General features: G+C 37.6%; 1 protein-coding gene across 3 annotated transcripts in view; it reads left to right on the top strand.

The window, feature by feature from the left end:
- GASK1B (golgi associated kinase 1B) overlaps window positions 1-15,267 on the top strand; it is a 46,797-nt gene extending 31,530 nt beyond the window's left edge. For all 3 annotated transcript variants that reach the window (XM_072724921.1, XM_072724920.1, XM_026008104.2), the window contains 2 exons: window positions 9,820-10,046; window positions 13,528-15,267. In XM_072724921.1, coding sequence (XP_072581022.1) covers window positions 9,820-10,046; window positions 13,528-13,735 — 435 coding nt within the window. In that variant the 3' untranslated portion in view covers window positions 13,736-15,267. The remainder of the gene's footprint in view (window positions 1-9,819; window positions 10,047-13,527) is intronic.
- Window positions 15,268-15,764: the final 497 nt, after the last annotated feature.

The raw sequence follows: 15,764 nt of genomic DNA, 5'->3' as shown, positions 1-15,764 counted from the left end.
AATCACACTTAGAAGTGCCAGATTATAATCTCCACAAAAGTAAAAAGCTTGTCTTTTCTACCTTGGGAGACAGTGTGGTGAGTGAGGCAGACGTTGGTAGAGATTCACGTCATAACACTAGTTTAGTCTCCTTGGTAGAGATTCACATCATAACACTAGTTTTGTCTCCTTGGGCAAGTTACTTACCATCTCTGAGCTTTTTTCTTATTTGTAATGTGGGAAAAAATGTGTGTCCTTTTGGCTTATCTTGATAATTGGAAAGTTTGTGATGTAAAGTGCTTAGCAGTATCCCGGGACTTTTGTATCCAAGCTGAATAAAGGACTTTATAGCTATTTGCTAACCCAGAGAGCATAAAAATAAATCTGTCTTCAAATGGGGATTTCTGTAAGTACATGTAGCAATAATCTTCGAGAAAGATTTAATTTTGTAAGGCAGATTTTTTTTTTTTTTTAGTTGTTTCCCAGTTCTATTGAAGGATACTTGACAAACACAACTGTATATACTTAAGGTGTATAATGTGTTGATTTGATGTTTGTAAAAAGTGTGAAATTCCATGATCAAGGTAATTTACACATTTATCACCTCACATAGGTACTTTTCGTGTGTGCGCGAGAGAATGCTTAACGATCTCAGGAAATTTCAAGTATACAATACAGTATAATTAATCATAATCTGATCCTCAGAACTTACCCATCTTGCAACTGCAAGTTTCTTTCTTTCTGCAAGTTTCTGGCCAGCATCTCTTCATTTCCCCACTTCCCAGCCCCTGGCAATCACCATTCCACTCTCAAGCAGTATTTATTTTCAATAAGCAGAGAGTGAATTGGCTTTTTATAAAGAGGACCAATTTCCATCAAAAGATATGAGTTCAGATAGCTTTTAGATATGTTATATTAGATTGTGTTCATCATTGTTAAAGAAAAAAAATGTTCAGTGACGCTTGTTAAAGACAATAAAGATCTTATTCAGGATGATCCTTTTAGGTACGGGGACACTGTAATGGGACTTTTTGGTGAGGAGATTGGGCTCCACCCTGAGTACAGTATGGGCAAGTGTGAATGTACAGCCAAGGAGCAGGAGAGGAGTCAGTGGATGGCAAATTATGAAGAGGAAGCACCAGGGGTAAGAAAAGTTCTGGTTTAACTGGCCTAACCAGATTCTTGCTGAAGATAGACCAGGGCCATCAGACATTGCCCTGGGGGGACTGGTGGGAGATGAGGAGCCCAATTAGATATCGAGAGTGATCAGCTATCAATGGTGGGGGACTCCGATTAAACTGATTTACAGGTTCTCGCTAGAACTGGATTGTATATGGAAGTGCACAGATAGGTCTAGGAGAAAGGTGCAGGAGCCTGACTAAAGTTACGTCCAGCAAAGAATCATTGTTACTGTAATCAGAATTGTGTTTTCGCATCATCATTTAGATTATCTTGTTTTTGTCAACTTCCTAATAATAAAATACAACATTATAGGAGAAGATAAAATTGATAAAAATTTTATGAGAACACCAAAAGTTAATACAGTCAAGTCAAACAAAGAAAGTTTTCAGTGACAGTGTTCCCTCAGATGTAAGTATGTGTAATCTTAAGCTTGCTTACAACTTGATTTAATGTTAAATTATTAAAAATGGTGTTTCATTTCCTCAAAAGAAGGCACTTTTTAAACATTTTACTTACATTACTCTTGTTTTAATTTTCTTTGTTTAACATAAACCCATTCCATAAATACTTTATGAAATGTAAAAATTATTGTTTTTCTTAGTCTGAGTGTTCTTTATAAATCTTTAGAGGAAAGTGGGTGTGCCTTTGGCTGAGGCTATTTCCATGCAGCTCTGCTTGTGCAAATTACAGATGTGCATTTTCTTTCTCTAAAAATAGATTATCACTTGCCTGGTGACTCTCTCCAGAGTCTTTATGTGGCGGAATGTTGCTTGACTTCTGGTTCTTATCCAGAGGTACAATATGTGGATTCCCAACATTGCATGCATAGAAATAGATTCAAATGCATTGTCGCATTAAAAATGCTCTTACTAAAAAAAAAAAATAATAAATTAAAAAAATAAATAAAAATGCTCTTACTTATACATAAAGAAATATTGTTCTATCTTTACTTATGACTCAGTAACATGGAAGAAACTAGAGATTCTACATTGAATTGGTTCATATTGAGAAGGATTTTTAAGTGGAATTCTCCAGATTAGGTAGTGTAGAGCAGTGACTGCTGTTTACAGAGGCAGAGGCAAAAACGAGCCTATGGCATTGTTAGACGCATTTATTGTGAACTATTTTTACTTTCTCATCGTTCATCAAATGTTCTGCTGGTCACATTTATATGCATAGGAATTTAACAGGCACCTGTTGTCATGGCAGCACAGAACAAATATGAAATCTATTATCTTTTTTTTTTTTTTTGAAATCTATTATCTTATGAGGTGAGAGTTCCCGAGTGATGCAGGTGCAGGCTGGTGAGAACACTTTTGCTTTTGCTTGTGTAGCGTTCCCACAGTGAGGCACTAAGTCTGTATTAAAAAGAACCGTGGGGACTGTAAGATTTGTTTGAGGTTGGTCTTCTCTACAGTCTGGTCTAGCTTCACAATGTTCAGTAGACTACAGGGATCCATCTAATTTCACTGGCAACCGTACACTGGTTCATATCAAGACAAATTCACACAGAAGGATTTTCTAGTGTGAGTCATTAGCTAATAAATGCGTCTATATGTTTTTGTGTTTCTTTGTACCTGGGGTTGGGCTGATAATGGTAATGATACACACTGTCTTTTTGCCTTTTTGAAATAAGATAATTGTTGAAAATGAGACTTTTTTCCCTCCACACGTTTTCTTAAGACAAATGAGATGTCCAATGAGGTAACTGAAAGTCAAAGAAATCTTGTAGAAAACTGCTAATTATAGAAAAGGATACCCTATTGCTATTTCTGTCCCATCTGATTGTAGTGTCTTTCTCAAGTGCCTATTACCTGTAAGGTATTATGGCAGACTCTCTGTGGGATAGAACAGTTTTTGGTCCATGGTTACTGGGACTAAACCCAAATAAAGGAGCCAACTGAGAGAAAATGACAAGCACAGGCAGTTCCATTTTTTTTTTTTTTTTTTTTGCTCCCTTCCCATTTTTTCCCCCTCTATCCAGTAGAGGCTACTTTAAAAAGACCCATGTCTTCCTATGTCACCATTATTTTGTATTTGATTCTTCCTAACTCTCGAAATTTCTTTTTATAATACACACTATCGAGTGCCCAGTAGGTGCCGGGATTGGATGAGTTACTATGGTAAATTGTTAAAGTCTACTTTATTACACATTTTATTGCATTATTTAAGCTTTCTCTCTAAAAAAATACAGTTTTCTTTGTAAAGGTACAATTTTTAAGTGGTTAAAAACAAATAACTTGAAAAGAGATGGTGGGATCTTAAGTATTGACTCAGCATCAGAAACCGACACGTACATACACACATACACTCACTGAGTCCCTTAAAGAAATGTACAGAAACTGCGGTAGAAAAATTTACAGGGTCACATAATTTAACTAAAAGAGTCGAATGAAAAAAAATATTTGGATTAGGGGAATTTCTTTTCTTTTTTTTTTTTTTTTAAGATTTTATTTATTTATTTGACAGAGAGAGAGCCCAAGAAGGGGAATGGGTGAGGGAGAAGCAGGCTCCCCACTGAGCAGAGAGCCCGAGGTGGGACTCTGAGATCATGACCTGAGGTGAAGGCAGGTGTTTAACTTACTGAGTCACCCAGGTGCCCCAGATATTTCTAATCTATGTGAGGAAGAACATCTTTATTTTATTCTGTCTTCAGCTTCCAAGAGAGGTCCTGATTCCGTTTAGTTTTCTTTTCTTTTTTTAACATTTTTCCCTTGATGTGCTGCTCCCTTGCCTTTACCTTTCTTCCAGCTCAACTTGAGAAAATATAGTGAGACCTGAAGGCACATCAGATTTTTTGGCTTTCCCCTAAAGGCGCAATAAAAATACTCTTATCCATCTTTTGCTCTGCTACCTGCCTTCACGTTCCCCTTACCCTCGACAGCTCGGGCCTGCACCATCCTACTCAAAGTGGAACTCAAGGACTCTGCTGGTTTACTAGTCCATGACAAGTACAAAAATTGCAAGCAACACTTAGAAACTTTGATAGAAATGTGGTAGAGGAATTTCATCTGTTGATTCTAACAAATGTTTGGTTGGTATTTTGTATTTTTTAAAATTTTATTTCTCCAGTGATAAATTATTATCATTATTATTTAACAAATAACAATCCATATGGATTGTGAGGCTGAGGGAGAGAAACAACAAAACTACCTGGTCTTTCACTACAGACAGTCTGAGAACTACTGGTCTAACGTACTCTCAGTTCTTCTAAAAATGTCTTTTGATTTCCTACCTTCATGCCTTTGCCTATTTTTTAGCAAATACTCCCTGTCTCTCAAAACACAACCATAATATCCTCTCCTTCATGCGTTTTTTTTTTTAATTTTTATTTATTTATGATAGTCACAGAGAGAGAGAGAGAGAGAGAGAGAGAGAGGCAGAGACACAGGCAGAGGGAGAAGCAGGCTCCATGCACCGGGAGCCCGATGTGGGATTCGATCCCGGGTCTCCAGGATCGCGCCCTGGGCCAAAGGCAGGCGTCAAACCGCTGTGCCACCCAGGGATCCCCTCCTTCATGCGTTTTTATCTGAACTCCTACACTGCATTTTTTTTGGTATTTCTGCTGAAACCTTATAACCAGCATTTATTAAATGTAGTGACATTTAATATTCTATACAAATGCACTTGCTTTTTTTTTTTTTTTCTCTTCACTACCACCTGGGCTACATATGAGAGATACAATCAGGATGGGGAAGGGCATGAATATTTGGGTTAGAATCCTGAGATCTGTCATTTTTGAAGTGATGGACCTTGGGTCAGTCAACCAGTCTCTTTGTGCCTCACTTGCTTCTCTTATCAAATGGGACTGTTGGTAGCATTGATCTCTTCAGGTTGCTTTGAGGATTAAAAGCAACAATACATATAAAGCATTAAGTTTACAGTTCCTGACACATACTAAACACTCAGTAAATGATTGCTCTTATGTTTTTCATTAATATTAGCAGCACTTTTAGAATGTTTTTTTTTGCATTTGTTTAGACATTGCTTGGAATTAGTCATTCAATCCCATTGTTTTGAGGAAAAAGAAGCTATGAAGCCATTGCTTTGATAGACCCACTTTTTTGTTATTACTTTTTAATAATAAATTTATTTTTTATTAGTGTTCAATTTGCCAACATACAGAATAACACCCAGTGCTCATCCTGTCAATTGCCCCCCTCAGTGCCCGTCACCCAGTCACCTCCACCCCCCGCCCTCCTCCCCTTCCACCACCTCTAGTTCATTTCCCAGAGTTAGGAGTTTTCCATGTTCTGTCTCCCTTTCTGATATTTCCTACCCATTTCTTCTCCCTTCCCCTCTATTACCTTTCACTATTATTTATATTCCCCAAATGAATGAGACCATATAATGTTTGTCCTTCGATAGACCCACTTTTTGAAGACACATCTAGAATGGGCGTTGTGCAAGAGTGGAACGTCATTGCGTTTCTATAGATTCCTATGGGGCTTTGGGGAGCTGGTCAGTGCAGCAGAGGCCTACTTGCTTAGGTTCTGTAAACATAACTGAGTCACTCATACGATACTTTTTTCATTCAGGCAAAAGTAACACTCCCAAAAGGAAAATGGAATTAAAAAAAAGGAACTTTAGAAGAAAGCAGTATATCTAAAAATATCCCCACGACACCAACAACAAAAAAATTGGCTGGGACACCTGGATTTTTCTGAGTATAATTTTAGTTAGGTAAACATTGAAAAGATATATTTTCCTAAAAGAGGAAAGAGTAATTTTATGGAAAATGATGGTTGGTAGTAATCTTCAGATTCAGAAGATCGATTCTATAAAAGATTTTCCTTGTTTTAAAAAGTGAGAGGTTGTGAATTTGAACAAGTTGCATTAATGATGATCAATACTCACAGTCGCTAGCCTGATAAAATTTACCCCCAATGAGTCTTCTTTGTAGGATAATTTTCTAAGGACATAGACTTGTGGATGTGAATTACAGTGTTTGATTATGCGGTAGTTAAATGGAATGATTATTTTAATGTGTGCGCCAAAAAATATATTAACACCATATTAAGGATTCATAGCTATTGAGGATATGCTTTATTAGGCTTTAAAAAATAGGTAGGCTCTCTTGGAAGTAAGCAGAAATGTATTCAACATATAACTAAATTAAATGCCAAGCAACATGGCATTGAATTTAAGGGAGTGGATTATGGTTTTGTGGTCAAATTATTTTTGGTATAGTGAATGTGAATTCAAAAAGAAGACTCTAAAAATTCTGAGAAGAGCTAGGGAACAAGATTTAAGAGCTACTTAGGCCCTTGCTAGACAAGGATAATAATACAAAGACATAATTTACTGTGGTTAGAGGATAAGGAAAATGAAGTGAAACCCAGATTATTTGAGGCCTTAAAATCTAATTCTATATTTGTAGGTGTACACACACACACCCACACCCACACCCACACACACTCAATGTGTGTTAACATACCCACCAACTCTATGTGTAGATCTGAATAAAAGGAAGGGTGAACATTTTCTAGAAGAAGAGTTGAGCTGAACACACACACCCGTTTTTAATAATAAGGTCTGTTAGACTTGAATGGCACAACAGTCTGTCGGGGAAGTGGTGAAATCATCACAGACTGTTGAGTGATTCAAAATTAGATCAGACAAAGCACTTTAAAAATACACTGTAGGAAACAATCTAGGCTGGGAAGGCAATAAAAAATGACCTAAATCGGTCTTTTCCACCTCTAACTTTTAATGTTTTCTTGTAGTTTAAAAATAGAAGAGTATAATATTTATAGAAATACTGAAAGTTGGGGTCTAAACTCTAAGGCGCTTATTATTTAACAATATATTTTTGCTACTGATGGCTTTGCTGTAGAAACAACAGAAATGTAGCTCTATGTCTTCATCGTTTCTTCACTGATATGAAGTTAACAATGAAGAAAAAAGTTCAGGGTTCTGGGTACCATTATGAAGTAGTTTAAGGGCCAAATTTTATTTTATTTATTTATTTTTAAAGATTTTATTTATTTGAGAGAGATATAGTGAGAGAAAGAGAGAGAGAGAGAAAGAGAGAAAGCACGGAGCCCAGATGCGGGGCTCAATCCCAGAACCCTGGGATTGTGACTTGAGCCCAAGGCAGACCCTTAGCAGATTGAGCCACCCAGCGCCCTTAAGGGCTAAGTTTTGGCGCATAAAATTTAAGTTCTAAACCATTTATCCAACATAACAGACCTTAAATGTTGCGGTTAAAATTAAGCAGGATTTAGTTTTTTTCCCCATATATAATGTCATTATAACTGGATATAAACATACGATGGTGATGGAGCAATGGTATAGAGCATCTTTGAGAATTATTAGCTAATGTATATAAATGAGGGAAGATCAATGGAGAAGCAGCTTCTAGAAGGGTTATTTTTCACGTCCTCTCCGACTCTCTGATCTTAACTTAAATGATTGCCAATCAGATGCAATCTCTTTATGTCACTTGATTTCTCCTATATTCAAAGGCAGTCAGGATACTATACAAAATGAATCAAATTGTTTAAAGAGAAAGGGCTCCATAAATTTTTCTAATACTTTCTAATTTGTGCTTTTTTTCCATTTAACCTATAGTGATTCGCTTGGGGACACTCTTGCTCACCGTTGGGCGACCCCTGTCCTCATATCAGACGGAGACACTTTAACCAGAAGTGGGAATTTACTGTTCTCTGCAATCAGCCTATGTGACCTTTTGGATAAATCATTGCTTAGACTTATAGCCCCATGGATCAGCTGCCTGGAACCAATCCCAAGAGAGGCCTCCCTTTATCTGTACGTTGCTTGTAGATCAGCAATGTACCCTCTGCATTATCCAAATGTTTCTTGGCTCACTGACCACCCTTGTCCCATGTGACTGGTTTTACATAAATGACATAGAAGATTGGTTTAGGCTGACTTCTTTTACAATCCCTGTTTCTCAAAATATGCTGGTTGATACAAAGTTCACTTTTGTGCAGAAGACAGAGAGGATGGTCATTTGTGCAGTTCTTAAGGTTTGCTGTGGTAGTGAGGCAACATTAAATGACCGCTTCATTTTCCTCTGGGAGTAGTCTTGGTGGGGAGGTACTGACCATGGGCAACATTTTTTTTTTTTTTTTGTGCCCAGCTCACTGACAGGTGGTAGATGTTCAATAAACATTTGTTGGGTGAATAAATGAATGAATGGGTAGTCATTTCCAAGGAGGCTAAATTTCGGTACTGCTCTTTCTGCATTCCTTTCTGAGCAATTGGCCTCTTAGAGTGGCCAGCCCCACAGGATCTGCAGAAACAGGGGAAGAGAAAGGATGGGAATTTACTGCCAAAGTGTCGGGTCCAGCCATCTTTTGAATCATGAGTGTATGTGTACTCTTTGATTAGCCTTAAACTATTTGACATGATGTTCTGGGTGGAGAATCATGAAATTTTGGAGACAAATATAGCTGTGTCTAAATCTTAACTTTGCTACTTAGTTATATGCTACCTAGAGTGGATTATTTAACCTCCCTGAGGCTCAATATTTCTTCATTAATACGGAGAAATTGCCTTTTGTCTTGGAAGCTTCTTCCTTTCTTTTTCTTTTTTTTCTACAATGAGATACCTTTTTCTTTCTTTTTAATTTAAATTCAATTTGCCAACATATAGTTTCTAGGTAAATCACTTCATATGGTATATATGTGTGTGTCTCAAAAATGATAGCTATTTTCACTTTTTTTTTTTTTTTTTTTGAGTATCCTCTAGATGCCTGGATCACAGCTGTGGGTGGTGATCCCTCTAGCTAACTAAATTCCCACTAACTGTACAAGGTACAGTGCCATAGTATCATTCCCATTATATAGCCAATTAAATTGAGAGTAGGTGATGTAAAGGACCCTACACAATGTCATAGAGCTAAGTGAGAGAATAGAGATTTGACTTGAAATTTATCTAATTCCTAAGCTGAGACTTTAATTAATAAATATTATTTCTTTCCTGCCCAAAAGAAATGGAGATGACACAATTATCCCTTTCTAATTGATCTGTTTACCTCTTCTATAGGATAGAAACCCTATCCCCATAATAAACCCTACTGGACCCAATAATTTTATTCATGGTGCTCACTTGTTTAGAATCTAGTTGTGGGCCCCATATGGGTAGTGCTTTTTGTTATCATTGCTGAATGTCACATCTTTTCAAAAGATTCGTTCTATGTTATTCATTTCAGGTTAGATAGCGTAATTCTAAAGTCCAGAGAGGTCAGAGGATGCAGTAAATTTTTAGAGCCACTGAGATAGCACAGGTTTTCTATAACCCAATTCGAGAAAGAAAACAAGCTATATAGCCTTTAGCCATGTGAAAAGGCAGTGGTTTCTATCTTCTGTCATCAGTAGAGTCAGAGATTCTTCTGGCCATGTGTCTGCATATGATGTCAGTGGGAACTTTGAATATTAAGGGTGGAGATGTCTAACTTGGATGATCTGACTTTGGAGCTGTTAGAAGCTGGAAATGCTTTTAACCATGGCTTAGTCAGAAGGATATGAACCTTGGACTTACTCTGACAGTTGCCTTTAATTAAATGAGCCTGGCTCTATTAGATTCTGGCAAGGCAGCTATTTAGAAAGCACTAATTCTTCAGAAATCTAACTTTCCCAAGTTTTGTTTTTACTCAGCATCTTGGATTTTGTTTTCGTTTTCCATTTTCAGATTTATAATCGCTTAGATACAAATTGCTGTGGATTCCGACCTCGAAAGGAAGATGCCTGTGTACAGAATGGACTGAGGCCAAAATGTGACGACCAAGATTCTGTGGCTCTGGCACACATTATCCAGCGAAAGCATGACCCAAGGCATTTGGTCTTCATAGACAACAAGGGTTTTTTTGACAGGAGTGAGGATAACTTAAACTTCAAATTGTTAGAAGGCATTAAAGAGTAAGTTTTATGATGTTGTAACATCTGTGGGACATCACTTTTCGATTAAATAAGTAGTAAGGTTTTGAGAAAACCCAAATGCTATGTGTGACTGATCTAACCCTTGAATGGAATTGTGGATGTGCAATCGGGGACTGGAGGCCCAGAAATGAGAAACAGACCTAAACAGAACAGAACAAGACTGCGGCCTCAGTGTCACTATCACTAACCCATGCAACCTACAAAACTCCCACTACATTTCACATCTGTTGTGTTGGTTGGGCCTCATTGTGAACATCCACGTGGGTAAGGTTGGAAGCATGCAGGGACCTCTGGGATAGGAACCAGCAAAGCAGGGGTGAGTGGGTAGCAGAAACTCCGTTATCAGGGCATGGGGCAGAGGGAAGAACAGGCATGCAGATGTTGACTGGGGGGATGTCCAAAGGCATAATACACTCAAGAGACTTCTGAATGCGGTGGGAAATTAGAGCTAATCTGCTGGAGACAGTGGCTTTTTTAATTCAGGTAGGAGGGTTTTTGAACTTTTGGAAATCTTTCCGGTAGACATAGACTATGGGGGAAAGTATCTTGAGCTTATCTATTTGGAAATAAAGGAAACAGACTCTTAATAATGGCAGGAACCCGCTGTAGAGTGTGGGCCATTCAACTTTAGCTACAGGGATTGAGTGCGGATTTCAGGCCCCCCAGCTCATAGCCGCCCTACATAGCCTTCCTACCTTGTCAGAAATCAGTGACCAAGACATTAGGGTATGTCTGAGACTTGCAAATAGAAGGGAGCATTAGTGAAAGAGTTAACCAGCTCAGTGAAGCTAAGTGACTGCTGGAGAGCACGTGAATGAGTCTAAAATTGAGAGTAGAACCCCAGTCATCCAAATCCAGGTCCAGTCATTTCTTCTGCAGTGATTTGTTTGTTTACGCTGTTGCTCTTATTAACAACACTCTGAAGCATGTTTCATTAGTTCTTCCTAGTTCTCCGAATCAGGTAATGTGGATTTTATGTATTTTCAGGGCTAGAAACAATACTGCTCCCATGAAAGTTTCATGAGCCCCAATTTCATGAGTTCTTGCCGCATCTTGCATACTCATTCTCACATCTCTTTGTGGATTGAAGGTAGACTATATGACACATTCTTTAAAGTGACTAAACTATAGAAATTCTATGTGTAGAAGAATTTGCCAAAGGCATCTCTTACTGATATTATGGGGTCTTCTTAAATCTCTAAATTTTCTTTTGGAATTAGGAGTACCTGAGAATATGGTCCAGCCATTCTATCCATTCATATTAATATGAATACAGTCTTATTTCCAAAGAAGTTAACTTCCAATGAAATATGAGGAGTAATGAGTTTGAAGTTAATTTTTTTTTTGAATAAGTAAGTTATGCATTGAAAAGCAAAAATGAGGGGATTCCTGGGTGGCTCAGCAGTTTAGTGCCTGCCTTCGGCCCAGGGCGTGATCCTGGAGATCCAGGATCGAGTCCCTGCTTCTCCCTCTGCCTGTGTCTCTGCCTCTCTCTCTCTCTCTCTCTTTCTCTTTCTCTCTCTCTGTGTCTCTCATGAATAAATAAAATCTTTTTTTAAATTTTTTTTATTTTTATTTTTTAAAATTTTATTTATTCATGAGAGACACACACAGAGAGAGAGACGGGCAGAGACACAGGCAGGGAAGAAGCAGGCTCCATGCAGGGAGCCTGACGTGGGATTCGATTCCAGGACTCCAGGATCATGCCCTGGGCTGAAGGCAGGTGCCAAACCGCTGAGCCACCCAGGGATCCCAAAATCTTTTTTTTTTTAAAGTAAAAATGATGACTTTGCTAGCCCAGATTTATGCATAGAATATTCCTGTTAATGTAATGCACATAGAGGTAATTTTTTTGATTTTCCTTATGAAAAGGGTTAGTCGCTAAAGAGATCCATGGTTTTCACCATCTCATCTCATACATTTTGCCACAGTGAAATTAGTTGAAGGGTCATAGAATTTATAAATCATAGATTATTAATATTTCATAGAGCAAAAATGCTTACTTAATTAATACTATGGCCACTAAATTATATAGTACATGTCTTCAGGGAGCTCAGGGCATCTTATCAGTATTATTTAATTCCATGCTTACTCAGACTCATTAAGCACGTCCAGCTCTGTGGCCTTTGGTCTTTCTGCAGCATCAGAAGTGCTGGAACACCTGGATGCCCAGCATTTATGCCCCCTGAATGCCATCCTTAGTTCACTCCATTGGAATTTGGAAAAGGCGTTTAGGAGGCTTGAAACTTTGGGCAAATTGTATTCCTTAAACAAGGATATGTTCTTTTTTTTTTTTTTAAGGTGTTACTTATTTATTCATGAGACACACACACACACACACACACACACACACACACACAGAGGCAGAGACAACAGGCAGAGGGAGAAGCAGGCTCCCTGCGGGGAGCCCAATGTGGGACTCAATCCCAGGACCCCAGGATCACGACCTGAGCTGAAGGGAGGCGCCCAACTGCTGAGCCACCCAAGCGTCCCCAGGATATGTTCTTGTTTTGGTTTTTAAGGAGCAATTACGTTGACATGAAATATACCACGTAACCCCAGTAGCTGTACTGTGCTTCCATCAGTATTTCAATGAAAGCTGGATGGGGCCAGTTGGAGATTCAGCAAGACATTCCTTAAGACTTTGAACCTGAAACTTGACAGACATCTTCAGATAGTGTATGTGCTTGGTTTTTACTTTCTAAATGAAGAACAGGCAGCCCAAAGCACTCTCTTAAGGTCATTCAACAAGGACCTTTCCAAATTGGCCTCAGGTTTTCCAAAGAAGGTTCACTGTGGAATGCTGGCTCTAAAACTTGAGTTTTGGTAAATTGATTTGAAAACAATTTAGTATTCCAGTTCAGTAAAGTGCTCCCAGATTCTCAGAATTCCTGAAGTGTAGTCTGAATCAGGAGCAATTCCTTATTTAATTGGGCATCATGGAATGATTCCTTTCTCTTTTTACTACCTACATTTTGGATTATTTCACATTAAATTCAGTCATGCATTTGTCAGCAATTTGCTTCTCATATTTTCTTGCATAAAACCCCATGTTGACACTTATGAGGATACTATTCTAACTTGACAGATTGAAGTGGTTTCTATGGGTGAAATGGAGCTGAAGATTGAGGAAAGTATTTTTGCCAGGCTAACAGAACTCTTTTTAATTCTATGCCTCTCTTTGCCTACAGTAATGACTTTAAATAAGATGTTAACATGTCAAGTTCTCAATGGAAAATTCAACGTAGAAAATTCAGGTCCCTTGAGACATATTTTTCTAGTATATTATTGTTAAGAGAAGTGTCAGCTTGACAGGCTTGACAGTGACAAAAATGTTTTCATTCTCCAGGTACTATTTGATAGTGTGATTTGTGCCAGATTAATGAAGGGCAGAGCAATTGGGTAAGGCGTAATATTTCTAAGCAATTACTAAGAATGAAATATCATTTTATCTTCTCAGGTTTCCCGAATCTGCAGTTTCTGTTTTGAAGAGCCAGCACTTACGGCAGAAACTCCTTCAGTCCTTGTTTCTTGATAAAGTTTATTGGGAGAGTCAAGGCGGTAGACAAGGAATTGAAAAGCTCATCGATGTAATAGAACAGAGAGCCAAAATCCTTCTCACCTACATCAATGCACATGGGGCCAAAGTACTACCTATGAATGAATAACAAAAGCATCTTCTGGGTATAATACTAGGCATATTTATGCATTTTTTTGTTTTTGTTTTCAAATCACATACACAAACCTCAAGCCTTTTTAGGAATGAGGCAGTGTAGATGAATATATAAAACAAATGAATTTAACCAAGTGTATATGATCGGTCTGAGCACTATAAGCAGACTTAAAACCTTTTAAAAAACATACTGCTCCAAAGATTTTTGTCCATATTTTCCTCTAACATCATGTCATGCGAGTCTCAACATCTGATTACAGAATGGTTGTAATCATTATTTAGCTTTGTTAAAACATTTGTCGTGCCTTTTAACAGAACAGTGTAAACCAGAGGTACTGACTCCTTTAACAAAGTGTATTTTATGCCATATTGACTGGTCTGATCAAGTACTGATGGGAATGGTTCTTGACATCTTCAGTTGCTGATTGTTAAAACAGAGCCGTCCCAATATGACCCAGAGGAGGCAGTTCCATATTGGAAAACTGAGGCATGTGATCTACAAAAACACCAGCACACACAATAATTCTACACGAGAAATGGTGGGTTATTTGCAAAAGCGCCGATATATTCTATCTGCATATGATCGGCCATCTCTGTGAGTCTGAGAAACAAAAATCACAGTTTCACTTTTTTTTTTTTTTTTTAAGAAATTTGTTTTGTTTTCAGTTTTGAAACCATCCAAGTATGACAATTTATACAGTAGGTAGTTTTGCTTCCTCAGTTTTGGTCCAATTTCTGTCTAGTGGCTTAGACATTAAACAATTTTAAGGTATAAATTAGCTTATTTGAAACTATACTTCTAGTGTGCCTTTTTTTAATGGATCCTCTTTGAAAAAATGTCATTTTTACAAAGGATACACTATACAAAGGATATACTATAGTTTTGTATATTTTCTTAATAATAGGGGATTTCTTTAGATTTGTTCTAATTATATTTAAACTGACTTAAATGATGTTGCTGAGATATTGACGATAGAACCAGATACCGAGTGCATTTAGATATGTTGTTTGGCTTAACCTAATATGAAAAATATGAACAAAATAAATTGAAACCTGACTCTTTTCAGTTCTCCTCATTGAAAGCACATGACTAGAACTAAAACAGTGAATTTGGACAATATTAAGCTTCAAATAATTCCTCCCAAACTCCCTCTACCAACTTTTTAATTAGGCACAGGGACATGGAAGTACAGTATTCATGTGTTGGATCTTTGTGTCCTGGAAAGATAACCATGTCATCACATATGATAGATGTTCTTACAGAGGTTTCAAATCTTGAACAAGTCATCATTCTACCCCCCTCACACCTACTCCTTATTTAAAAGCTGATATACTGATTTCTTTTTCCCCTGAAAGTTTAAAAATATGATTTAAGAATGTTGTACTGCATTCTATTCTGTTTTCTCGAGTCTGTGTGTTATTGCTAAAGTCCCATATCTTCTGTGTTCTAATCAAGGGTCGCTTAATATCACTGTAAATTAGAACTGTTAAAGGCATTACAACAATAAAGACTAAAATTTAAAAATATATGTACCTGTAGATTCTAATTTATTCAAAGGTATAGGGACAAAAATGTCAGAACAACGCCTGCTAACTCTAAGAGAAGACAGGCAAGGAGAGAGGGATCATTTGATCACCTAATTAGAACTTTTCTAGGCTCACATTCAAGTACTACTTTTTAACATCCTTATTTTCTGGGCTAACCCTTAGAGAAGTGGCCTTCAGACCATTCTTCTTTTCCATTATCCCTCTACCACTCTGATTTCCCTTCTTCGGTTCCACATGTCCTGTGCACTCTTTGGCTCTCCCGAGTCTCTACTTTTACCTGCTGTGCTCCGGTTTTTAAAAATCCCCTTTTCTCTCATTAATCAGTATTTTAATAAAAGAAAATTGTCCTAACAGAAGCTTGGAGACCCAGGTTCTATTTTGAGCCACTGACTTAAAATAACTCATTGTCAAGTTGCCTTGTACCTTGTCTTATCAAGGTGGCATATTTTCATTTTAATATGCTTTTTATGGAGTAG

This window comes from Vulpes vulpes, chromosome 10, assembly GCF_048418805.1.
Source record: "Vulpes vulpes isolate BD-2025 chromosome 10, VulVul3, whole genome shotgun sequence".
Taxonomy (NCBI): Eukaryota; Metazoa; Chordata; class Mammalia; order Carnivora; family Canidae; genus Vulpes; species Vulpes vulpes.
Note: the sequence above shows the minus strand (reverse complement) of the source record. Positions and strands in the feature narration are given on the sequence as shown.